Source organism: Panthera onca, chromosome C1 (assembly GCF_046562875.1).
Source record: "Panthera onca isolate mPanOnc1 chromosome C1, mPanOnc1 haplotype 2, whole genome shotgun sequence".
NCBI classification, from domain to species: Eukaryota; Metazoa; Chordata; class Mammalia; order Carnivora; family Felidae; genus Panthera; species Panthera onca.
Window position 1 is genome coordinate 220,907,007 of NC_138346.1, and position 25,359 is coordinate 220,932,365.

The 25,359-nt window shown below is 57.5% G+C and overlaps 1 protein-coding gene across 2 annotated transcripts; it reads right to left on the reverse strand.

Annotated features, from left to right (window-relative positions):
• Positions 1-65: 65 nt before the first annotated feature.
• LOC132671297 (ATPase family AAA domain-containing protein 3) lies at positions 66-23,725 on the reverse strand. Of its 2 annotated transcripts, XM_060621923.3 has the most exons (16): positions 23,399-23,724; positions 19,761-19,837; positions 18,867-18,968; positions 18,506-18,565; positions 17,904-17,973; positions 17,425-17,590; positions 17,196-17,265; positions 13,464-13,619; positions 12,747-12,803; positions 12,391-12,516; positions 12,068-12,192; positions 11,056-11,107; positions 10,642-10,712; positions 9,673-9,840; positions 8,207-8,315; positions 66-912 (listed from the first exon to the last, which is right to left on the reverse strand). In XM_060621923.3, the coding sequence occupies exons 1-16, from the start codon at positions 23,598-23,600 to the stop codon at positions 769-771; spliced, it is 1,755 nt and encodes a 584-aa protein (XP_060477906.3). In that variant the 5' UTR covers positions 23,601-23,724; the 3' UTR covers positions 66-768. The 2 variants fall into 2 exon arrangements, with proteins under 2 accessions (XP_060477906.3, XP_060477907.3); XM_060621924.3 differs by lacking the exon at positions 12,747-12,803 and having other exon boundaries at positions 23,399-23,725.
• Between the last annotated feature and the right edge of the window lie 1,634 nt (positions 23,726-25,359).

Sequence of the window (25,359 nt, forward strand, 5' to 3'; positions counted from 1 at the left end):
CCCTTCAAGCCCCTGCCCGTTGAAATCAGCCATGAGATACACACGTTGTGAGGTATCCTGTCAGAGTTTTTATTAGATTCTGGATAAAAAGACCCCCACCCAATGGAGGGAGGGCTGCAGATCCTGTGGACTAGGGCAGCACCCCCCCCTCCCCCCATGGTCCTGGCCAGGGGGTCTTGGGCCTCGTGGGCAACCCCACCAGTTGCTGGCAGCTAGTTCTTATCCCCGGGGTGTACCACAGTCAGACGTGTGCAGGGTACGTCCTCCTCCCTAGCACAGGGGAGAGCAACTCCCACCAGGCAGCACGGGGGCCTACTCTGCTCACCCCTCACCTGCTGGGTGGGCCTGGGCAGGGTCAAGCCCCCCACGCGGGCCCAGCTCTCTCAGGCAGGTCCCCTGTACTGCCGGTCACAGATGCAGCAGCTGGCCACGGGAGCTTAGGCGGCTTGGACACTGTCCCTGGGCATGGGGACAGTGGCTTCTCCCCCACTCAGCCCGGCTTGGAGACTCCCGTCTCCCGGCTGTGTCCTAGGGGGCAGGGGGCGGCCCCAGCCCGGCAGAGAGAGGAGCCAGCCCCGCCACAAAGACGCCACAGCTGCGGCTGGTCCCAAGCAGAGGCCTTCAGTGCTGTCCTGGCCCTGACTGGAGAAGTACTTAAAACTGCTGAGGTGGGCGGCTGTGTAGGCCCGCCACAGGGAGAGGCGGGCATCTTGGGGCTTCTTCCCGGCAAAGCCACCTGGCTTGCGTGCCCCAGGTACCAGGGCCAGTTCACGCAGCCTGGCCACCCTCAGGCCTGGCTCCCTCAGCCTTCAGCCACTGCATCTTCTGCTGGTGCTGCTGGATGGCATCCTGGACCCGGGCATCCACCATGGCCTCAGTGAGGACTCCATCCTCAGAGGCATATGCCATGGCCTGGCAGGGAAAGAGAGTACCGATGTGGGGCACCCAGAGGGTCTGCCCGAGGGGCAAAGGGTCGCCCAGCCTCAGGCTTTCAGCGCCCGCCAGTCCCCAGGAACGGCCCGCCCTGCAGGCCAGGGCCAGACCCAGGGATGAGGCAGCCAGGCTGGCCCCACCCTGGAGAATCTGACGGCCTCCTGTGGGGCGGGGGCCAAGTCCACTACCCTCAACCTTGGGCCTGCGCTCCGTCTCAGGAGGGGCCTGGCCTCACAACACACACGTGCCCACGGGCCCACGGCACACGCCTTGCTTCCCTGTGCGTGCAAGCGTGCCCCCCCACACGTGCGTGCTCACGAGGGAACCCACAGCCGCGGCAGCTGCCGTCCCCGCGATGCCCGCGGCCCTGCCCACATCCCCAGTTGGCACCAGTGCCACATTCTCACATCACTGAGTTTCTCAATGACTTTCTAAAAATAGAAGGTCTGAGGCCAGCTGTCAGGAAGCAGCTCAGCGCCCCCATCACAGGCCTGGAGGGCCTCTACCCGAGACTGGAGCTGGCTTCAGGGCCAGGGCACACGCGCCACTGTGACACCGGAGGGAGGGCAGGGCCCCTAGGCAGAGCGATCCCAACCTGGTCAGAGAGTATCCCACCAGGCCCAACCACCCCCAAAGCACACTAGGCTCCGTCTCTCAGGAGCCCCCGCTGCCCAGGGCTCCCCAGCCCCGAACCGGGCCATGCGCACGGGTGGAGGCACCGAAGTGTGCCGATCAGATCAGGCCCCAGGGTGGTCCACGTGCCTCGGCTACCAGGCAGGTCACCTACGGCCAGGCCGCCACCCCTCCCAGGTGACTCACTGTCTCACCTGCTTCCTGTCACCCAGCCTGTCACTCTGACCGAGGTGGCTGTGCGGACGGCCTCAGCATTCGCCGGGCAGGGGGCCAGAGCCAGTTCACCTGTCTCTCTCCAGCTACCTGAGTGGCCTCGGCCCATGTTGGGCACTGTGAGAAAGTCCCTGCCATCTGAGATGGCCGGTCACTTTGTTCACACAGGCCGGCCCTACCCTTAGGACACGGCCACCCTCAGGACCCCGTGGCCAACCATGGAGCCAGGGGGCTGCAGGGGGAGCACAAAGGCTCAGAAGAGCAGTGAAGGAGAGGCAAGAGGGGACCGCCAGGGGAGCACACCGGCCTAGGGGCCCACGTGGGTCAGGGCCTGGAAGTGGCTGGAAGCTTCCCTGGTGGGAAGGTAGAGGGAGTGCAGCAGCCCCTCTCGGAACCCCACAGCTGCCCAAGGGGGGCTGGGCCCCTGCTGAGGGGTGGCTACACTTGGCGATGGGCTTCCGAGGAAAGGGGGAAGCAGTAACTCTGCATGGAGAACCCTGGCGGGCACCACTCTAACCAGGTCAACATCCCTGTGATGTTGTACGGCACTAGGTGCCCCCAGACCGGAGGCCATGACCAGGAGGACACCTCATCGCTGGGGTCTTCTCCCCAAACCCACAATCTTGGTCTAATTGTGAGAAAAACATCCGAAGGAGAATCTATGTAACGCCTGACCAGCACTCCTCAAAACTGTCAGGACCATCAGTAGCCAGAAACATCTATCTGTGGGCTGTCACGGCCTGGAGGGGCCTGAGGACACAGGGCAACCGAATGAGACGGGGGACTGTGGATGGGGTCCCGGAAAAGACGAAGTCCGAGTGGAGTCAACACTGACGTGGCAAACGTGCCTCGGGAGAGGGGTCAAGAGGGGTCACTCATACACGGTGGGGGAGGCTCCGCGCTACCCTTGCAACTTTCCTGTGAGCCGGAAATTACTGAAACAGGAACCTTCATGAAAGAAAGGAAGGGAGGGAGGGAGGGAGGAAAGAAGAGAGAGAGAGAGAGAGAGAGAGAGAGAGAAAGAAAGAAGGAAAGAGAAAGAGAGAGAGAGAGAGAGAAAGAGAAAGAAAAAGGAAGAAAGAAAGAAAAAGAAAGAAAAGAAAAGAAAGAAAGAAAGAAAGAAAGAAAGAAAGAAAGAAAGAAAGAAAGAAAAAGGAAAGTCCTGGACTCGACGGCTTCACCAGTGAATTCTGCCCAACGCTTATGAAACGGATCCTTCTCACACTTTGCCAAAAAACCGAAGAGGAAGGAACACTTCCTAATTCATTCTGAGGCCAGCATAACCCGGACAGTAGAAGCAGATAAAAATACCACGATAAAACTACAGACCAATACCCTCTATGAATATTGATACAAAATTCTTCAATAAAATACCTGCAAACCAGATTCAGTAGCAGGTTGAGGGGATTTACTTCTGGAATGCACGGATGACCCAAAAGAGGAAAATCAATCAACGTGTCACACCACACAAACAGAATAAAGGACAAAACCCACACGATCATCTCAAATTGATGCAGAAGACGCATTTGACAAAGCTCAACACCCCTCCTTGGTGAAAGCGCTCAACCAACCAGGAACAGAGAAGATTTTCCCTAACGGTCTAAAGGTCATATATGAAACCCCCACAGCAAATATATTATCAATGGTGAAAGGCTGACAGCTTTCGTCTGAGGTCAGGAACAAGACCGGGACACCCGCTCCCACCACTTCTATTCAGCACGGTACTGGGAGTCCCTGCCAGAGGAATTAGGCAAGAAAAAGAAATAAAAAGGATCCAGTTTGGCGCGGAAAAAGTACAATTATCTGTTTGCAGACAATATAATCTCATATGTAGTAAATCTTAAAGATCTCCTCCCGGAAGTTGTTAAGAATAACGCATTCAGGAAGTTTGCAGGAAACAAAATTAACACACAAAAACCATTTGTCTTTCTATGTCTTTCTATATCATGATGAACAATCTGGAAAGGAAATTAGAAAATTCCATTTACAACAGCATCAGAAAGAATCAAATACGCAGGAAAGTAACTTAACCAAGAAGGCCAAAGAGTGGTATCTTCAGAACTGCAAAACACTGCCGAAAGGAAAGAAATTAAAGACACCAAAGTCAGGAAGACATGTGCATCACGCGTCATGACATGTGAGTATGTCAGTCCTACCTACCCAAAGTGGATCCACAGAATCATGCAACGCCTATCAGAAATCCCATGGTGTTTTTGGCAGAAATCAAAATCCATCCTAAAATTCATTCAGAATCTCAAGGGAGGCTGATCGGCCAAAACAGTCTTGAATAGGAACAGATTTTCAAGTCTCAAATTTCCTGATTTCTAAACCCACTACGGGGGCACCTAGGTGGCTCAGTTGGTTGAACATCTGACTCTTGACTTCAGCTCAGGTCACGATCTCACGGGTTCATGGGTTTGAGCCCCGTACTGGGCTGTGTGCTCAAAGCCCAGAGTCTGCTTGGGATTCTCTCTCCCCCGCCCCCCTCTGCCCTTCCCCTGCTTGCGTGCACTCTCTCTCAAAATAAATAAATACACTTAAAAAGAAAATCTACTACAGAGCCACGGTAACACAATCAGAGTAGTGCTGAGGACGGTCATCTAGACAGATGAAGTAGGACTGAGAGCCCAGAAAGAACCCTTCACATGTGGGGCGAGATGGTTTTCAACAAGGGTGCCACGCACATTCTAATGGGGAGAGGACGGTCCTCAACAAATGATGCTGGGACACAGGACGTCCACATGCAAATAAAGTTGGACCCCTAAATAACAGCACACACAAACTTAACTCCAGATGAATCAAATACCTAAATGTAAGATCTCGAAGTACAAAACTACTAGACGAAAGCATGGGGGAAGCTTGCAGACACTGGATTTACTGATGATTTCTCGGCTATGACACGGCCAGCATAGGTAACAAACACGAACCGGACTTCATCAAAACTCAAACCTTGTGTGCATCCAAGGACACTATCGATGGAGTAGAGAAGGCAGCCCACTGAAGGTCAAGAAATCTTTGTAGGGGCGCCTGGGTGGCTCAGTGGGTTAAGCGGTCGACTTCAGCTCAGGTCACGATCTCACGGTCTGTGAGTTCGAGCCCCGCATCGGGCTCTGGGCTGATGGCTCAGAGCCTGGATGCCTGCTTCCGATTGTGTGTCTCCCTCTCTCTCTGCCCCTCCCCCATTCATGCTCTGTCTCTCTCTGTCTCAAAAATAATAAAAATTTAAAAAAAAAAAAAAAAAAAAAAAAAAAAAAGAAATCTTTGTAAATCACACAGCTGATGAAAGGTTAGTATCCGGAATACGAAACTGCTAAAAGTCAACAAAAAACAACCCGATTCGAAACTGGGCAGTGTCTATCCGTATAGACACTTCTCCAAGAAGACACATGCTTGGCCAGAAAGCACACAAGATGCTGTCACTAACCAGAGGGAAATGCAATCCACGTTACGAGGAGACACTTCACATCCCCCAAGACGGCTGCTATCCAAACTCGAGAAAACAAGTGCGGGCGAGCCGGGCGAGGGACCGGAGCCCGCTGCACAGCTGGTGGCGACGGGAAACAGTGCGGCCGCTGTGGAAATGGCCTGTCAGCTCGGCCGAAACTAAAACCGGTATCATCGTGTGACCCGAGAGCTCCACTTCGGGGTGTACGCTCAAAGGAGTGAAGAGGGGGGCTCCACGGAGACCCCTGCACACCCATGTTCACAGCAGTTACTATTCACAACAGACGAGAGGTGGAAGTCACCCGGCGTCCGTCTCGGGGGATGAGCGGACGAACAGAGTGAGACCGGCCCACTCGGCAGATCACCACTCCGCCCTGAAAAGGAAATGCTGGCACCTGGTCCGGCACGGACGGACCTCGAGGACATCACACCGAGGGCAGTCCGTCGCAAAACGACAAATCGTGCGTGACTCCCCTCACATGTGGGATCTAGAGCGGTCACGTTCGGAGAGAGCGGGTGCCACGGCCTGGGGAAAGGGGTGGGGTTGGTGTTTAATGGGATGGCATTTCGGCTTGGGAAGGTGAAAATGTTCCGGATGCGGACAGTGGGGACGGCTGCACGGCAATGTGAATGTGCTTAGTATCACTGAGTCGTGCACCTAAAAATGGTTAAAGTGGCAAATTTTGGTTAAAAAAAAAAAGAAAGAAAAGGCAGCGAATTCACACGCCAGAGGACTCCAGTGTGCTAACAGGCAGCACGGACCCCACCGACGACATCATCATACTAACAACGTGGGCGGGGGTGCCAGGACGGGGGCGGGAGGGAGGCTCAGTCAGTTGAGGATCCGACTGCAGATTTCGGCTCAGGTCACGATCTCAGGGTCACGGATTGAGCCCTGGGCCAGGCTCTGCGCTGAGCGTGGACCCTGCTGAAGATTCTCTCTCTGCCCCTCTCCCCTGCTCTCTCTCCCACAAAACAAACAAACAGAAGTAACGTGGGCTTCGGGGAACAAGTCCAGCCTGGAAGCAGGGGGAGGCGTGCAGGACAAGCCCCACGAGCACCCTGAGCCAGAGGGCACGCCAGCAAGGCCACCGCACCCCTCCCAGATGCCGAGGCCCGAAGCACCCTGGTTCACTCTCCTCTCCCATGAGCACGACAGGACTCCCGGACACATGCTGGGCTGGGCTGACCAGTCAATGACTTGGACGCGCTCTGGTGAGGTACCAGATCCCCCAGGGAGGGCACCCTGTGGGCTTCAGCACCTACTCACTGCCTCCTGCAGCGGTCAGGGGTCAGACCGGAGGTCTCCCCGGTTCTCCATCCACCAGGCACGCAGACCTGTCACCTCACGTGGGCAGGTGACATGTGACGTAAAGAGAAGGGAGGCGTGCGGGTTCTTGGTGGAAACCCCGGGCACGGACTGCAGGGCACGGTTTGCAGTCAGAGACAGACGCGTCCCACGTTCATACGGCGAAGCCCTGACCCCCAGAGCAGCTGCAGTTAGAGGTGGGCCCTCTGAGGAAGTAGGCAACGTCAGAGGAGGCCGTAGGGGTGGGGCCCTGATTCTACAGGACCAGCAGGCTCATGCGACAGATCTCCGTTTCTGCCAGAGGAGGAGGAAACCGCGAGAAAACAAGCGTCTGCAAGGCAGAAAGGGGGCTGCCATCAGAACTCCACCGTACTGGCACCCTCGTCCGGGCCTTCCTGCCTTCCGGACCTTGAGGAATACACGTCCGTGTTTAAGCCCTCTGGGCTGTGGCACCGTCACAGCAGCCGAAGCTGACAGACATCCTATCCTCCACTCTGTTGGTTGTGGAAACGGAGCCACCCTCGTCAGGCCTGGCTCCTGAGTGAGGACGGCTGGAGCAGAACGCCTGGCTGCCCGATCACACGTAGAAGCAGAGTCTACAGTCTGGAGCTGGGCATAACCCAGCTCATCCTAATACAGGCTCCTGTGTATCCAAGCTGCTGTGTTCGAGTCACAGTAGATGTCTATTTCATTAACATAACACACATTCATTTAAAAGCACTGTCACATTTCTAGCGATCAGACCGTCACGCAGCCTCAGTCAGATTTGACTGCGGGCCCCATGGAGGCAGTGATGGCGGCACAAAGCCAAGGGCGGCTGCAGACAGGAGCCACTGAGCACCCTGCACCCGATAAAGCTTTTCTCCTCAGCAATCACCAAGCTGCAAATGCTTTCTAGACGGCTGCACCCAGGACCCTTGGGGGTCAAATGGCTTCCCTGTCCTGGGCGGGGGGCTTGTGGGCACTTCAGAAGAGGAAGCAGGTATTGGGTAATGCCAAGAACCGCTCTGGGCTGTGTGCCCTGGGTCACAGCACAGCACAAGGCTAAAGTCAACTCGCATTCTCTATGCCGCCCTCGAGACCCCACAGCAAACCCGATTCTGTATGGAGCGGACAACATCCTCAACACCAGCAGTCTCCATCTGGCACAGTGCTGGCAAGGAGACGCCCAACCCTTATCAGGTCAGATTCACCCCCTGGCCCATCTCACACGCCCTGCGATGAGCTCACAGACCACTTATGGGAAGTTCCATATGCCCCCGCGTCTCCCCAACCATCTGTAGAGTCACCTGCCCCAAACGCGCTAGGCTTGAGACCGTGTCCCAACTCCAGTGGTGCCTGAGTCTGTGGGACCTTGATGCCGATGTGACACTTGGCTCATTTCCAGGGAGCCCCAACCGATTTCAGAGCCCTATCTGATTTGGACCAAAACCACGATGACGATAAGGTAGGCCGTAACGTGGGAAGCCAGGGACACCTCTCCACACGCTCCCTGCAGTGGGGGCAGAAGCAGGTGGTGGCTGCAAAGTAGAGCAGGGCGTGACATCTGTGTGCAGAAAATCCTTCAACAGAAGCACCCTAGGGGGGCAGGGGCCTGCACGGGCTGCCTTCAGGTGACTCAGTGTCTCCCAACCAGTTGGGCTCACGCCTGCAGGGTGCATGTCCCCAACTCACCTGCCATGCCACGGCAAGCTGGGAGATCTCCCGACCCGACATGCCCTCCGTCAGGTGTGCGATCTCTGAGCACTTCTTCCCGTAGTCAAACTGAGCCAGCTTCAAGCGCCTGGGGAGAGCAATTCCCACATGACGCCCTGCGGGCCTGAGGGGCCCAGGGTGACACTGGGGGTCTGGGACGACCCCTCGGCTCCTACGCGAAAGGAGGACTGGGTATCTGCCAGGCGCAGGAGCCTGTACTGGGAAGCCCTATATCTGCTCCTGGTTCCTGCCCTTTCTACCCGCTGGGCACCTCCCTCCCTTCTGGAGCCCGGGTGGGGTCCGTGTGGGGCTGTGTACGGACAGCAGTGCATGACCACTCCAGAGACAGGTGGAGGGCTGGTCAGGATGTGCCAAAGTGGAGGGGCTCTCGGAGCCTCGCACACAGCGCCACCACCAGGCTCAGAGGCAGGGACCGCATCCTTCTCCCTCAGACCTCCATCCGCGCCCAAACTAGCAGCACAGCAGCCACGCCCTGTCAGGCGTGGGAAGCACGTGGGAAATCAAGGGGAGAAAAGCCAACACCTCCAGGTTAGAGTGACATGTCACTGCTTTGGTTCATGTGCGGACCCCTTCCTAGTCAGGTCTGGCTGAAGACCCAGGAGATGAGCTCACAGGAGGAGAGTCATTCAAACACTCGTGGAGAAAGAGGCCTCAGGAACTCAGACCACATTCGGTGTCTGTCAGGCTAGAAGAGACGATTGGGAGGGTGGGGGGTACTGGGGCCATCCGGGCACACAGGAGAAAGGAGGCCCAGATAATGGAATTCAAGGGGGCAGGGGGACAGCAGGGGCAGGCAAAGCCAGTCCCAGAACAGAAGACAGCTCTCACTGCCACCAGCGACAGGAAGGATTCAGGTCAATGCTGCTGCGAGGTCTGGCTCCCTGGGGATAGTTAAAAATAGACCAGCCCTCACGTATCTGGAGCACTGTGGACAGAGAGCAGTGAGGGAGAGGGTGGCCCGGACAGAATGTGGAGGGCGCCCCCATCGCCCGGTGACTTCTGCAGAATGGGGGCCTTGCTGCGTGCCGGTGAGGGGCCCCGGGCTCCCGGGAGTCAGGGTGAGCAGGGAGCCCAGGTCCAGGACGGCCACCAACAGCCTCAGTGAGCAGAGCTCAGCCAAGGTCTGGCAACCACTGTCACGGCCCCGCACTTCCCAGGGCAGGACTGCAGCCTGGATTCCTCAAAAGCCCCAAATCGTTAAAAGACGCTTCACCTAGCAGGAAAGGATGGAGGTGCTAGCTAGTTTGTGACAATGGGCCGCTGAGTCAAAAACCTGGCAAAGAGTGGGACGGAAGCACAGGGCCAGCAAGTGAGCACATCTGAGCCCCAGGTAAAACCACAGGGTTAGGACTGGGTGTGGCACCTGGGCCAGAGGCTGGTGGGGTACGGAGGGCCCCACACACCCAGGCCATCAGGACACTTACTGCTTTCCTTCTGTGGCTGGCTTCAGAACATACTTGTCAAAATACATCCTCACCAGGCGTTCCCGCTCTTCCTGCCGCGGCAGATCGAAGCGGACCATCTCGTCGATGCGGTCGTTGACGGCCCAGTCAAACTGCTCGGGCTGGTTGCTGGCCAGAACCAGCATGAACCTGAAGCCAGCAGAGACAGCAGGGGCTGAGGGGCTTGCCCCTGGGATAGGGGGCCTCTTCAACCGACACAGGACTATTTTCTAACAGGACTTATCTGGCAGCTTTTTAACCCAGAAAAACCCAGACCCAGCACTGCCCTCTACCACCCATCCCTCCCTCCAACGCCTCCCTGACCGATGGGCCAGCGCGATGGGGTGGCCATGTAAGCCTTGCTGTGCACAGGAAGCACAGGGACCCTGGGGTACCATACAGATCTCTGCACCTCCCCCCCAACCTGAGTTGCAGGGTTTGGGGTTTAGCTGGTTGAGCGGAAGCGCCAACTCTGCAGGTACCAGACCAGACTCAGGGGGCCTGAGCAGGGTCAGGGGTCTCTGCAGGCAACAGCCACAGCAGGCAAGGAGGATGCACATGATTTGGTGGCCACACAGCTGACTTGGGGCCTTGACAATGGAGGAGAGCAGCATTAGAGGACTCGTAAGGAGTGAGCCCTTTCCCAGGGCAACCTGCACCCTAGGACACCTAGTCGTGGGGTGACCACCCTGACGGCCCATCACGGGAGAGCAGCCAGAGACGCCCAGTGCAGCGCCCTGTGCATGCGGACTTGCCGCCCGGCCCTCCTGAGACCCCAGCGCGTCCTCTCAGAAGGCCCCACAAGGGTGCAAAAAAGGTGCATCCCCTCTGCACCCCCACGGGCCCTTCCCATTGCCCTGTGCCCGCCCTGCCCCACAGCAGCCCTATGAGCTCAAGTGGAGCCTCAGTTTTCCTCTGTGAAGGGGCCTCGCACCAGAAGGTGGCCCTCACTTGCTGCTGTGCTGCCCTGTCCGGTGCAGGAATGCATTCAGGGTGGCCCTGAGGTCCTCGCTTATCTTCTCCTGCAGAAAAAGTCCTGGCATCAGGCAAAGGCTTCCAGGGGGAAGCTAAACACAGGCCCCACTCCATCCCTCCAGGAGCCACACGTGCCAGTGTCTCCATGACCCTGAATTTCAAGGAAAGACTCTAAAAATGCCACACATGTAACTCCTGCTTTTCAGGCCAGATTTATGAAGAAAGTGCAGCTGAGGACGAGGTTTGGGTCAGACTCAGTCGGGGCGGGGGGGGGACAGCAACTTCCCCACAAAGCACAGATGCGGCCACTGGACACGCCACCCCTGACTGCTCGCTCACCTATGGCCAGCTGGACACAGCAGGCCACACAGAAGCTTCCGGAATACTCACAGTCGCTCGCTTCCTGAGGAAGGCATCTGCTTCATCCACGAAGAGCAGGAGGCTGTGAGGGGAGGGGAATTTAGGACTGAACGAGGATGGGTGAGGCCGCCCAGCCGGAACGCTAAGGGGCTGTGCACACGGAAACCGAACCAGAAGCACAGGCTGCTCTCAGCAGAGTCTGGGACTCCAGACCCAACAGGGGCACGCTGCGTGCCAGCATGGCAGGACAGCGACCGGACTGTGCCAAACATGCTAATTTGGCACTAAATTAAATACCAGTGCTGGCAGCCCCTGATCTTCAGTGTTGCAGTTTTTAAAATTTTTTTAACGTTTATCACTTGAGAGACAGAAAAACACACAGCACGAGCCGGGGGAGGGGCAGAGAGAGAGGGAGATGCAGAATCCAAAGCAGGCCGCAGGCTCTGAGCTGTCAGCACAGAGCCCCATGCAGGGCTCAAACCCACAAACCATGAGATCGTGACCTGAGCCGAAGCCAGACGCTTAACCGACTGAGCCACCCAGGCACCCCACCCATTTTATTTTTGAGAGAGAGAGAGAGAGAGAGAGAGAGAGACACAGCATGAGCAGGGGAGGGGCAGAGAGAGAGAAAGACACAGAATCCCAAGCAGGCTTCTGTGCTGACAGCTTGGAGGCTGACACAGGGACTCAAACCCACAAACCGTGAGATCGTGACCTGAGCTGAAGTCGGACGCTCAACCGACTGAGCCGCCCAGGCGCCCTTTTTTCTCCAGTGTTTTTAAAGTCAGCCCCTCTTTAAAGTCAGAGACTCCTGAGAGGAGCACAGGCCCCCAGGAATCTATACCCGGGGTGAATTTCTCCCTCAGACCCCCACCCCAGACCACAGAGCTGTTCCCGCCTTGTGCACGCCCACAGGCACGGACTGTGGGGAAAGTCACTGACACACCCTCCCGCCCAGCCATCTGCAGCCCGGTGGTGCCGGGAACCCAGGCCATGCAAACGCATGCACACGGAGGGCCACCCCAGAAGGGACCCGGCTCACCCTCGCCGGCTGGTGCTGGCCCAGTCGAAGACCTTGTGCATAGCAGTCACGCCATCCCGCCCCATGGGGGCCACATCCCCACCTGTCATGATGGCATAGTCCATGCCCGAGTGCAGCGCGAGTTTCTGGGCAAGAAAGGGCAAAGCGTGTTTACTCTTGTCCCCCCCAAGCCTGCACAGACCGTGCTCGGGCCCCACTGCCCAGTGCCCCTGGGGATGCCCCTCGCCTGGAGAGCGGGCCCCACCACGTGGCTCCTGATGCCCCGCACCCACTCCCCAGAGCCGCAGCACGGCACCCCGCGCACCTGTGCCGTGTGCCCTCACCTTAGCAAACAGCGTCTTGCCGGTGCCAGGAGGCCCATACATCAGAATGTTCCTATAGAGGCTTCGGTTCTTCTTGGTGTTCCTTGTCGCGATGGCAATGTCTCGCACGCGCGCTTCCAAGCTGGGCTGCCAGGGAACGGGGCAGTTGGGACTGGCTCTGCAGCTAGCGTGTGCCTCCTGAGCCCCTGGGCTGGCCCCAGGAGGCAGCTTATCCCGGGCTGGGCCTCAGGCAGCAAATTCTACTTTAGGAAAGAAAAGCAGCCCGATCCTGTGGGGGGGGAGAAGAGCTCTGCGGGCAGAAGGGCACACCTCCCACCCCGACGCCTGTCCCGGCCCCCGTGGGCGGCACCACTTACACTGAGGACGACGCCCTCCAGTGCGTCCTGGGGCTTACCAAGGAGGCGCCTGCTGACCTACGGGGGGACACGGGGGACGGTCAGGGTCATCGGCAGAGCCCATGACAGCCACGGGGCACCGGGAGCAGCTAGGCCACCACACGGAAACAGAACTGCCGTGGCACCCCTCGGTCCAGGACGCACAGGCTGGGCCTCGCTCTGGAAGGCGGGCACACAGAGCCAACCGTGGGACTGGGCCAGGCAACTTACAGATTCCTCATTGACCTTTATTTCCGTAGTCGCACACTGCACACGGGCGACTGCCGTGGACGTCCAGCCACAGCCCACGGAAGGAGCGACACTGCACCAGGCAGAAGCCTGGACCCCTTGGGGGAGGAAGCTGACACAGTACTGCTTCCAGCAACTTCTCTCCTAGGGTGATGGCATGCAGGAAGCCGAGGATTTTGTAAATGACCCAAAATCTACCCGGGGGGCAGTCACACCAACAGACACATAGAGGCAACCGACAAACCAGGGTGAGGGTCTTCCCAGTGCTGATGTGGACGGGCCCCTAGGATAGCATCAAAGAGGAAAAAGCCACAAGCAAACCCAACGTGCAAGGAAGGACGGACGGTGTTTGGGTAAAAGGGGGAAATGAAGACGCACGTCCATAACTTGGCTGAAACACCAGAAGAATTCGGGCAGGACACGCCCAGTGAGGACCAGACCCACAGTTACCTGCATGGGGTGCCTCAGGGCCTCAAGCACCGTGATCCGAGACGTCTCCCTCACCAGGGACGGCTTCCCCAGCCGGGCCTCAATGTACCGTCCAGCAACAGATGTGGCGTTCCTGGCAGAGTAGACCCCCACGGCCAGCAGTGTCAGCCCGGCCACCTAGAGCAGGGCAGAAGGTGAGTGGCACCCACCACCTGTTCGGCAGCCAGCAACGCGCCCTCCTCATCCCGTCCCGTGCTAGGTGATGGCAAGGGTCACGCAGGAGCAGCCCCAAGCCCAAAGCCTCAATTACACGAGACTGTAGATATCTCCAGACACAAAAGATACCAAAAAGCTTATCGCAAGCACTCTTTCTCACAAAGCTACTGGAGAACACATTCCGGCCGGACTGGAGGTGCTTCCAGGCGACAGGAACCCCAACCGTAAAGAGAGGAACCCTCAGGCTCATGGGGGACAGACCAAACATTGTGGTGGGACCACAATTACAGGGCCCACGACCAAGACCTACAAGAGGCTCCTGGAAATTAAAAGCTCTTCCCCACGAGACCAACAGCTTGGCTACCACAGGGGCAGCGAGGACTCTGAGACCACATGAATGAGGTTCCAGGACACCAGATGGCAACTGCAGTGACAGACACAAGGGCCCGAGGGGAGCAGGGGGGAGGGCTGGGCCGGCCCCAGGGCAGCCCGCGACTCCCAAACCCAGCAACCTTTGATGTCATCCAGCCTTCTCCAGCAACCAGCCCTCTGCGCGTTTACCCAGCTTGTTTGGAAAGTAAATGCAAGGGACATTTTCCCACAGATTCCTTCATGTGCCCAGATTCCCAGCCAAGGAGCCCTGCCAGTGGGCAGACCAGGACTGCCTGCCAGCCCACCGCACCACCCCAGCCCGACAGGGATTCTGGACTGAGATGCACATGAGACTCAGTCACTAACCACAGGTGTTTACAGCAGCTGGGGAGATCTGGAGAGATCTGAGTGCACGGGGTACTCAGACCGCAAGAGGAATCAGAATGCCCTTAATTCACTTTAAAACACTCCAGGGAGGGGCGCCTGGGTGGTTCAGTCAACTTCTCTCCCCCTGTCCCACTCTCTCTCTCAAAATAAATAAACTTTAAAAAATGTAAAATAAAGGGGCACCTGGGTAGCTCAGTCTATTAAGTATCTGAGTTCGGCTCAGGTCACGATCTCACAGTTTGTGGGTTTAAGCCCCCCAGCGGGCTCTGTGCTGACAGCTTCGGATTCTGTGTCTCCCTCCCTCCCTCCCTCTCTCTGTGCCCCTCCCCTGCTCTCTCAAAAATAAACATTAAAGAAAAACTTTTCTTTTTTTTTTTTTTCTTAAATTTTTTTTTATAACGTTTATTTATTTTTGAGACAGAGAGAGACAGAGCATGAACAGGGGAGGAGCAGACAGAGGGAGACACAGAATCTGAAACAGGCTCCAGGCTCTGAGCTGTCAGCACAGAGCCCGACGCGGGGCTCGAACTCACGGACCGCGAGATCATGACCTGAGCCGAAGTCAGACGCTTAACCGACCAAGCCACCCAGGCGCCCCAAGAAAAACTTTTCTTATTAAAAAAAACAAACAAAAACAGAGAGCAGCACCAGGTTTGCTGGTGGGGAAGCAAACCACATGTTTTTCACTCAAAGGGTCTCACTGCTTTGCTGGGGCTCTGCTCAAACCGGCCCCAAGGGCCTCTGGCCAGCCACAAACAAGGTCATGCCACAAAAGCAGGACCCAGGGTTATGAGGAAGAAGGCAGACGTGCTCTAGGGGGTAAAAAGCCACCACGCATTTTACAAACTCCAGTGACAGGACCTCGGTTTTTCAGGCGGGTTCGTTAGCCCCTTCACTCCTGCGATGCTCACCGTTCAATGGCCTAGTTCAGAAAAATAAGCTAGCAAACAAGTTCCCAAGATTTGGAACTAAGTTTATTTATTTTGAGAGAGGTAGAGACAGCATGAGTGGAGAAGGGGTGGAGAGAGAATCCCAAGCAGACTCTGCACTGTGAACACAGACCCCAACGTGAGGTTCGAACTCATGAAATCGTGAGATCGTGACCTGAGTCGAAACCGAGAGTCAGACACTTAACGGACTGAGCCACCCGGGCTCCCCTCCATAACCTTCAACCGTGAGCGTGAGCGCTCCACGCCGAGGCTGTTGCAGGAGCAAGCAGCTCTGAGGTGACCGGGCCTCCGCGTTAACGAAAGCTAAGCTTCTTCCAGGAGTAAGCGAATTCCAAGGTTGATCTAAAGCTGCCAGTTCCACGAAACCACCGATCAGCAGGCTGACTGGCTCCGATACAGGCAGTGACATTGAGACTCTTCCACAAGACGCTGTCCCCTGGCGCAGTACCCACAGCAGGTACTGAGCGCTTCCTGTGCGCCCGGCTGCGGCACAGAGGACACCGCCTGGGTGCCACAGAGCTCCAAGGTGGAGACGGGCGAGGAGGGTCAGAGGGAGACAAGCACGCGGGTAAGGCCTGAGGCTTAGACGCTGCACAGCCAAGCCCACGTCGGCTCTGTCCTCTAGTCTCAGACGGGTGCCCCCACCCAGCTCGGCACCAGGAGAAGGCAAAGCCCAGACCCCGTGCTGGGTCTCCCTCCTGTGGGAACCCCAATCTGAACAGGGGTGCCCAAGGGGGGGGGGGGGGGCAAGATGGCGTCCAGAGGAAGCCCGTTTTCTTCACCAGAACACCAGAGGCCGTATTCTGGCAGCTCCCTATGCGAGGCGGGGAGTGGCGGGGCAGCCCTGTTGAGAAGCCAGAGGAACTGCTCAGCTCACCCAGCCCCCCGGGCTGCGGGCTGCATGACCCAGGGAGCCCAGACCACTTTCATCAGGGCTGAAACCCTCCGCTTCCAACCCGGAGTTACTCAAAACACGTTTGGGAAGACCACGTCAGGAGCCCCTGTTCGCCCCACGTCCCTGGCCTGAGCTAGAGGACTCGAGGGGCCATTTTAAGAACCAAGCGGTCCGACCAGCTTCAGGTTTCCTCGACCAGAGTCCTGGCCCTCCCCAGTCCAGTCCCTGCTCTCCCCAAGGCACGGCCTGACCTCACCTGCCCCCCCTCACGGTCTCCAGAACAAGGCCAGAACTGTGTCCACTTGCAGAAAGAGCTTCAGGAACCAGCACATCAGGAATGCAAGGGCACTCCTGGTCAGCACGGCTCCCTGCCACCCCTTCGTTAGGGGCTCGGTACCGCGTGAGCAGGGGCCGAGTCGCACCGTGCGGCCCAGGACAGCACCGGGCACAGCGGCAACAATCCCCTCTGCCTCGAGTGGGGAGCAGCCCCATGGCACAGGGCTTTCAGAGCGCGTGCCTAGAGCCCTACAGCCTTGTTGGGCCTACCTCCGCTTCCTGCTGGAGGGTGGGAACCCTCACGGGAGCACGGCTTAAAAGGGTCCCCTGCCACATCTCCCGGAAGCCCTGGGGTTTCGGCCGGGTCCCACTCCGGAGGCTGCCGGGCAAACTTCCGGTTCCCCTTTCCACGGGGCGGCACTTGTTAAGGAAGAGGGAAAACGAAGCTCCCTTCCCACATCTTCCAGCCCACAGGTCACAAAGCCCACCGCCAGTGCCCCACACCCAGAGGCTACACCACACCTGACTTTCCCAGGAGCGCAGCAGGAGGGACCTGCCTGGCACACTTCCTACCGCTGAGCGCCAGGAGGCAGGGACACAACCGAGCAGCGACCCTGACGCAGGCCACAAGCAGGAAGATGTGTCAGGGGTTATTACCGTGGCTGTCACTTTGTCCCAGTCTGTCACGAAGGCACGGAATCCTTCACCAAACAGGGCGCCGGCTGTCCTGTAGAGAAAGCAGCAACGTGACCAGGAGAGGATGAATCTGGGCACTTAGCTGGAGAAAGGGCAAGAGCTCTGAAGCTCAGCACACGGGAGGGCCTGCTGAAGGAGCCCGCCTCCCGCCAGTGTGCCAACCGAGGGCCTCCTGGGGACTGGGCCGCACCTGATGGACTCCAGAATGGTCTGCCGGTGCTCAGCAGCCTTCAGGCGTATCTGCTCACGAATAATGTCTGCGTTCTCACGCTCGGCCTTGGCTCGGGCGCGCGCCTCGGCCTCCACCCGCAGCATCTCGTTCTTGTGCCGAAGTTCCATCTCCCGTTCCACGGTGGCTGCCCGGGGCGTGGCAGGAAAGGGGTGCTCGGCCTGCAGTCCCCCACCCTTCCAGCGAGGCCCAGGCAACCCTTCTCGCAGGAGGGAGGCAATGCACGTCAGACCCTGGGGGGACGTGCGGCCTGCCTAGGCTTCTGCTACAAAGCTCCGACTAAGGCCAAAGAACGCAGAGCCCCCGTCGAGGTTTGGGAATTTTACTTGGGGATCAAAGTGCTTGAAGAAACACATATCTATGCCTACGGCCTGCTTTCCCTGTGAGCCCGCTCCAAGGACGTAGCCCCCAAAAGCCCCAGGCAGAACTGACAACCCTACCTCGCCGCATGGCCTCCTGCTTCTGCACAGACTCCTCCTGCTTCCTTAAATTCTCCTCATTGAGAAGTTGCTGACAAGAAACCACAGGAGAAAGAGAAAAGCTTCCAAAGCTAGGAAATGACCAACATTGATCTAAGAGATCAGCGAGGGAAGCTTCTGCCACCACAGGGGCTCTGGACAAGCACAGCGAGGGGCCCGGTTCAGGAGCTCCTGCCTCTGGCATAGCTCCGCCCCAGGGCACTCCCAGCCCACTCCCAGCTGCCCTCCAAACACTCTTTCCCCTGTTAAATTTATAAGCCGTGAGGGTGCAAAGCATGATGGGTGCAAACACTTGGAAACCACCCCCACCATAAATTTGTCCCAGCCAGGTCCCCAGTCAGGTCTCACACAGAAGAACCCCTCCAGCACAGCTAGAGCCTGGAGGCCCCGGGCATCGTGTGTGTGTGCGTGTGTGTGTGCGCGCGCGCGCGCTCCTCTGGGACCCAGCACTGACTGCTGGTAAAACCACCCTGAGTTCTGGCCCACCAGCCGCCCCAGAAGACGCCCATGCTCTCAGGGAGGCCAAAGGAGGCCCCCCTCGCGTGCCAGTGTGCTGAGCTCACCTGCTGCTTCAGCTGGTCCTCGTAGCGCTGCCGGGCCAGCTTGTCCTGGTACTGGGCCCTCTGGGGAAGAAGACGGCAGCATGAACGCGGGTCAGCTGCAGAAGCTGGCGGACGGCCCCAAACCGACGTCGAGAGCCAGACTTCGCCGGGCCCTCAGACGAGCCGCCTACCTCCGCCTGCTCGCCCGGACACGTGTGCTCCCCGGCCCGCTCGGCGCGGACGTATTCTGGGCGTTTGCACAAGGTCATCCCACGGCCTCGGGGGGTCACTAACAGACCCAGACTGAACGCGGGGACCACGGAGTACCCCAGAAGCTTCCCATCCTGGCCCCCCTGTGCCCGTGTGGCCAAGCGGCCCTTACAGCCTGGTGCTGCCGCGTCTCCTCGCTCAGAGTCTTTCTCCTTTCCTCAGCTTGCACGCGGATCTGCTCGCTCTTCAGCTGCTCCACGGCGGCCTCATATTCCTATAGAACACACCAGCTGCTGCAAGCCCAAGGCCGGCGGGGCCTCCCGCTCTGGACTTGGAGCTCAGGCCTCAACAACCCCCTCCCACATTTCATGTGGGCTCCAAAGGGGCCGGGACAGGAGCAGGAACTGCTTCCAGAAAACGCTCGCTGGACCAGCACCACTGCACGGGCACCAAGGCCCAGGAGGACCTAGACTCCCAGGCAGCCCCGTGGCAGGAAATCGGACAGGGCTGGGTCCCAAGGAGCAGGCCAATCCCTTGGGGTGCCAGTCACTCCCTCCCCAACACCGCTTCCAAGGTGGCTTATGTCACGTGCTCACATTTTTTTTAAGGTTTTCAGTAATCTCCACACCCAATGGGGGCTCAAACTCACAACCCCGAGATCGAGAGTCACATGCTCTCATGACTGAGCCCGCCAGGCAGCCCTCACATGCTCACTTTCTGACTACACTTTACAACAGCCAATGGCGGAGGGCAGGGCCCAGGCCTTTGCTGTCCTCCTCTGCTCAGCGGGAAGGTCCTGCCAAACGCAGAGACGCCCAGTCAGGCTCTCCCCTGGGGAGACCGGATGGTCCTCACCTGCACCAGCCCTTCCGGGTCGTCCTGCTGCAAGAACCCAAGCCACAAAGCCAGCACATCTTGGACCTCTCCGTATTTCCCTCTTAACCACAAGCAATAAGGTAATCCCAGGAAGGCGACGGCGGAAGCTCCCGGCCCGTGCCCGCCACCCACCGTCCCGCGTCCCTCCGCCACAAGCGCCGCCTCCGCTGGCACCGCACCCACTACCCACCTTGAGCTTGGACTGCTGCTCCAGCTGCAGCGTCTGCTCCTGCATCTGTGCAAGACTCAGTGCCTCCTTGGCATGTCCTGTGGGCAGCGGGCGAGTAGGGTTAGGACGCTCGGACGCCAGGCAAGCATTCACGTGAACCAAGGGGCTTTCGGGGAAACCCCAGCTCACCTCGACCTCAAAACGCGTGTGCCCACCTGCATTCCCTGACCAGATCTCGCTTGGCGCCCCCTCCCTCCAAAGACCAGGACTCCTTTCTCATCACCTGTGTCTGCCCTACGCCTGACAGAAAGCCCGTGTACAAGGTCTTGTACCCCAGCAGCTGTCACATCCCGGAGGGCTCTATCAGAAAGGCTGTTCCAGGGTGCCAGGGCGGCTCGGTCGGTCAAGTGTTCGACTTCGGCTCAGGTCACGATCTCACGGTTTGTGAGTTTGAGCCCCACCCACACTGTGGATCCTCTGTCCCCCTCTCTTTCTGCCCCTCCCTGGCTCATGCACATGCATTCTCTCTCTCTCTCTCTCTCTCTCAAAAAAAAAGAAAAAAAGAAAAAAGGGGTGCCTGGGTAGCTCAGTCTGTTGAGCATCCGACTTCGGCTTAGGTCAGGATCTCACATTCGTGAGTTCAAGCCCTGCGTCGGGCTCTGTGCTGACAGCTCAGAGCCTGGAGCCTGCTTCGGATTCTGTGTCTCCCTCTCTGTCTGTTCCTCCCCTGCTCATGCTCGTTCTCTCTCTCAAATAAATAAACATTAAAAAAAATGTTTTTTAAGAAAAAAGGAAGGCTGTTCCACACTAGCTGAGAGTAGAAAGGTCAACGTGGCAGTCAGTTCCTAATTAAACAAAAAGGCACCTGTGGCTACAGTGTCTTATTTTTGTGGAAGTTGCTTAAACTCCTAAGCTTTTAAGCTTTCAGTACCTGTTATTATTAACCTACACGTGCAGATGATAAGATGAATAGGAAGCAAACAATTAAATTAGAAACAAGCCAATGCACAATGACGACTCTTCACAGACCTCGTGTTTGTTATAAACACACACGTTATAAATGTTTCCTGCGTATGTTTTGTTCACGAGATACAATTCACATCCATCGATATTTGGGGGTTCCAAAAAAAACTTCTGGTGGGGGCACCTGGGTGGCTCAGTCGGTTGAGCGTCCGACTTCAGCTCAGGTCATGATCTCACGGTTCACGGGTTCAAGCCCCACGTCAGGCTCTGTGCTGACAGCTCAGAGCCTGGAGCCTGCTTCGGATTCTGTGTCTCCTTCTCTCTCTGCCCCTCCCCCACTTGTGCTCTGTCTCTCGGAAATAAATAAATGTAAAAAAAATTAAAAACCTTCTGGTGCTCTCCTAGCCAAAAAAGCCCAGGCATACAGCTTCTCAAATATTTTGGTGATGACACAGTTCTCCCATCTGCAGTACTTTACTGTAAAAAATATTCTAACACGTTAAAGCATGGAAAGAAGGTAGGGAATCCCTGTGAACCCCGCTCCCTGATGCTATAATGTACCTAGTCTTCTCCCTTTGCTTTCTCTCCACTCCCGCCCCACGATCTTTCTTTTTGAAGCCTTCAAAGTAAGGTGCAGACCCCAACCCCCACGAACTGCAGCAAACACGTAACTAAAGCATGACTTCTGTTTGCCGTTCCATGAACACATCTACACATTTAGAGGGATGTGACAGAAGCCCTGGTGTCTGGACAGACTGCTAGGGCATGTGGTGTGCAAAAACACTGCCTAAGCCCGGGAAGGACCTTCAGAGCGGGTCAGGACCTGGCTGACACAGCCTTCCAGACCTCACTGCAAGGCTCTCCCCTAGGTCTCTGGTGACTGGGAGCACAGAAGAGCTGAAGACCTGCCCCCAAGAACAGGCAGCACAAAGGCACCAGGGTCCCACACCCTGCACTGTAAACTTGGGAAGCCACGAAGCCGAGGCCTGAAGAGACCGCCAGGGCCCCTTTAACAATGAACTCTGACCAGGAGGGAGTGAGGGCACAAGAGTGCTCATCCTGGGGCAGCAGCAGGAACGTGAGTGCCACAGGCCAACAATGCGGAGACCGGGTCCCAGCTGCCCTTTTTACCCACAGCATGACCTTTGGCCAGCCGGGTTAACCTCACCTGAAAATGGAAAAGTAGAGATCCCCCACCACTGACTCTTGAAAGGGGAAAACAAGAGACAGAGGCAAGACGCATCCTGGGAAGAAGGGTTTGGGGACAGAAGGAGGTGACAGACCAGGGCAAAACCTCTCCCACTGGCCAGTAGTTCGTCCAGGAAGGGTGGCAGGAAGAAGAAAAGTAGATGGGTGCCAGGCTGGCTCAGTTGGAAGAGCATGCAACTCCTGATCTCGGGTTTGTGAGTTCAAGTTCCCCATCGGGTGTAGACATTACTTAAAAAAATAAAAAAGTTTTGGGAGCACCTGGGTGGCTGAGTCAGTTGAGCGTCCGTCTCTTGACTCGGCTCAGGTCATAATCTCACAGTTCGTGAGTCCGGGCTCTGTGCTGACAGTTCGGAGCCTTCTTGGGATTCTCTCTCCCTCTCTCTGCCCCTCCCCCACTCACGCAAACTCAATACACTTAGTCTGGGACTGGTGGTGTTCCAGCTAGACCTAAGGGTACAGGCTGTTTGAGTCCCAGGCCCAAATATCCATATGTTTTTAACGTCCCTCTGGGGATCTGAGAGCCAGGCAGGCTCAGAGACCTTGGACCAGGGTTTTCTTGGAGTCTCTGGAGAAGAGCAGGAATTGAACCACAAAGTGCCAGGCCTCTGATTCCTCAGACAGACCCTTGTTTACACCATGGCTTCTCTACACAAGTTCCTTTAAGGGGGGGGGGGGGGGGGATGGCAGACCTCTGCTTAAATAAAAATTTGACAGCCGTTATGGTCCTTTTAATCAGTACTTATTCTGTGCCTTCTACATTCTAGCTTCTCAAACACTTAGACTACATCCTAAAACAAATCATTAAACCAACAAGAAAAAGGAAAAGTGAGAGGAAAAGATGTGGGCTTAGCGAAGGTCCAGCCGATGATGGTGCCTTGGGGGCCCGGGAGTCAGGAAGGCTACCAGGCAGAGCCAGGACGGACTGACCCCTATTGCTTTACAGCCCTCGACTGCCTGAACGCTAATGCTTTCCAGTAACACGCACAAATCTGGTTCATTACCATAAAACCAACGGTCCTCAAGTGAATCCCCTTCGCAAGGGGAAAATTGCTAACCACCACCACAATCTGGCCACGCTTTGGCCACGTGGAGGCAGCAAGAGGAGCAAAGAGCTCCCCTACTCTACAGGAGCTAAAGACCAGGCTCCAGCCCCAGCACCTGCTACCTGTGACCTCTGAAACTTCCATCCGCGGCGGTTTCCTCACCTGACAGACGCGTGACAGCTTGGAAGCCGCCAAGGACGATGGCATCCCCAACCTCCCCGCACCCAAGGTGGCTTGGCCGGATTTATTCCCGCAGACCAGTTTTCTCACCTGGGAAATGGGGCTGCAGACGGCCACTTACCACTCGACCACTCAGACGCCTGAGGAGCTACATGCGCCCAAGGACCCGGCATGCCCGGTGCTCGGTGGGCTGGCTCGCTGTGGGTCCTGAGCTTCCCTGGCCCCTCGCCCCAGCCGGGGCCCCGCCCTCGCCGCCTCACTCACGCGAATGCTCCAGCTCTCGCGCCGCCTTGGCTGCACGTTCCAGGCCCGTGGGGTCAAAGTTGCTCCATTTGTCCTTGGGCGCCGGCCGGTCCCCCGCGCCGCGGTCCCCGCCGCCTTCGCCCCCGGGCTGAGCGGGCGGTAGGGACAGCGGCGGCCCCGCGCCTTCGCCCTTAGGGCCCTTGATCCCGAAGAGCCACGACATGGCGCGCGAGCGCCGCGTGTCGCGGCAGCCGCCCGGAGCTCAAGACGAGCTGAAGCGCGCGGACCGGAGAAGCCTCCACGAGGAGCCAGCCGGTGGTCAGAGCGCCCGCGCAGGCGCGACAACGCCCCTTCCTCCCAGACGACGGAAGCGCAGGAGGGCCACGTACCGCGTGGCCTTCGGATAGGCCGCGGGTAACGTGACATCACCGGTGGCCCCGCCACGATTGCTCAAACTAGCTCCGTCTGGGGGCGGGCCGTCGAGGGGCAGGGCGAAGCGCCGAGTTACGGGGGCCGATCGGGAACAAAACCGACGGGCTGGGCGCCTGTATATCCTGGTTATACGTCAGTTCCGCCTAGCAACAGCTCCGTGTCCCGTCGCTATAGGCGCCCGGAGAATCCCGTCAGAGCGGGGGCGGAGAGGCAGGTGCCGCGGAGCCCTGGGGTCCTTGGTACGCGGGTGTGGGCGACGCGGCGGTGAGCCCCGGATGGAGGGAGCGGCCGTGGGGGAAAGGGCCTGCGGAAAGCGGCTGATCCGCGCAGGAAAATCAACCCGGGGCAGGTGCGCAGCTGGGCCTCGATTCTGCGCCCCCGACCCGCCACCAGAGACACGACCGGGCGCGGGGACGTCGGGGCCCCTAGACGGTTGAAGCTGCGCTCCGCGGGTCTCCGTGCTAGCGCACATAGCCGGCCCATAATAAGGTGCTGGAAGGGTAGAAACGCGGTTCCTAGCCAGTCTCCTGCAACCGTCATTAGGTTAAAGAGCCGGCTGGAGAACAAGCTCTCCCCATCCTCCGTTTCGGTGTCTCGGCAAACCACAGTGGTCCGTGGGCGTATGAGCCTTCGTATCACTTAAAAGTGGCTCACAATGGGAGGGAGACAGAAATCGCAACCCCAGAAGAGTGGAAAAGCAGAGCCGACTCCCCCAAAAGCCCCACAAGAGGGCGCCCTTGCTGGAGGAGGAATCCTGGCTTCTTGGGAAAGTCCAAAGGCCATGTGCCTGCCTGTGGGACAAAGGGCCAGGCTAAACCCGCCTGGGGCAGAGGGAGAAAAAGGTGGACCGAGCCTGCGTTGCTCTAGAACCCACAGTGCCCAAAGTTAGCAAACTTTGCTTCTTGGGCCAGCAACCAAGTTGCCCCTTTGGTCTTTCTTTGATGGAATTGGTTGAGTTCCCAGAATTACACAGTTTCCCCACTAGACTGAAAACAATTTTAAGCCTGAGTAAAAATGGGCGGGGGAAGGGGGATTAAAGATAATTCTGTGATCTTTCACCTCCAAATGAAGAGAAAACCAGATGAGTTCCCCAGCCAGATGCCCCCGCCCCCGCCCCCACCCCAGTGGCCATTATGGAGGTTCTTACCGACTAGCACAAACTACCAAGGTTCTTATGGAGAGCAACCCTGGTAGGGCTTCGCTGGATTAGAAGAGGAAATGGGTAAGAGACATGAAGTCCTTGTCCAAACACAGCTGGGCCATGTGCCCCTCTCTAGCTCCAACCATCCCAGACCGATATTTGGCAAGCCTGTGTACTTTTACGTAAAAAGGAATCACTTTGAGAATAAAGTTATGCATTTAAAAAGCCAGTTTCAAATAAAGTCAGTTTCATCTGCCTTAACTTGAAAAACAGAAAGAGATGATTGTTTAAGGATTTAGATAATTGCATTCCCTTTGACAAAGGGGTCTCCTCCAGTTTCCCTCATCCGAGGGTGCTATGCTTTCCAAACAAAACATCCAGGCCACTGGATTGTTTGTCACTTACGATC

Excerpts from the sequence above, each read along its gene's own strand:
- LOC132671297 (XM_060621923.3), bottom strand. The coding sequence starts at position 23,600 with ATGTCGTGGCTCTTCGGGATCAAGGGCCCTAAGGGCGAAGGCGCGGGG. Across the intron at positions 19,838-23,398 it reads GCGAGAGCTGGAGCATTCGC|GACATGCCAAGGAGGCACTG; the intron begins GTGAGTGAGGCG and ends CGCTGCCCACAG. Across the intron at positions 12,517-12,746 it reads TGGAGGGCGTCGTCCTCAGT|CCCAGCTTGGAAGCGCGCGT; the intron begins GTAAGTGGTGCC and ends GTTCCCTGGCAG.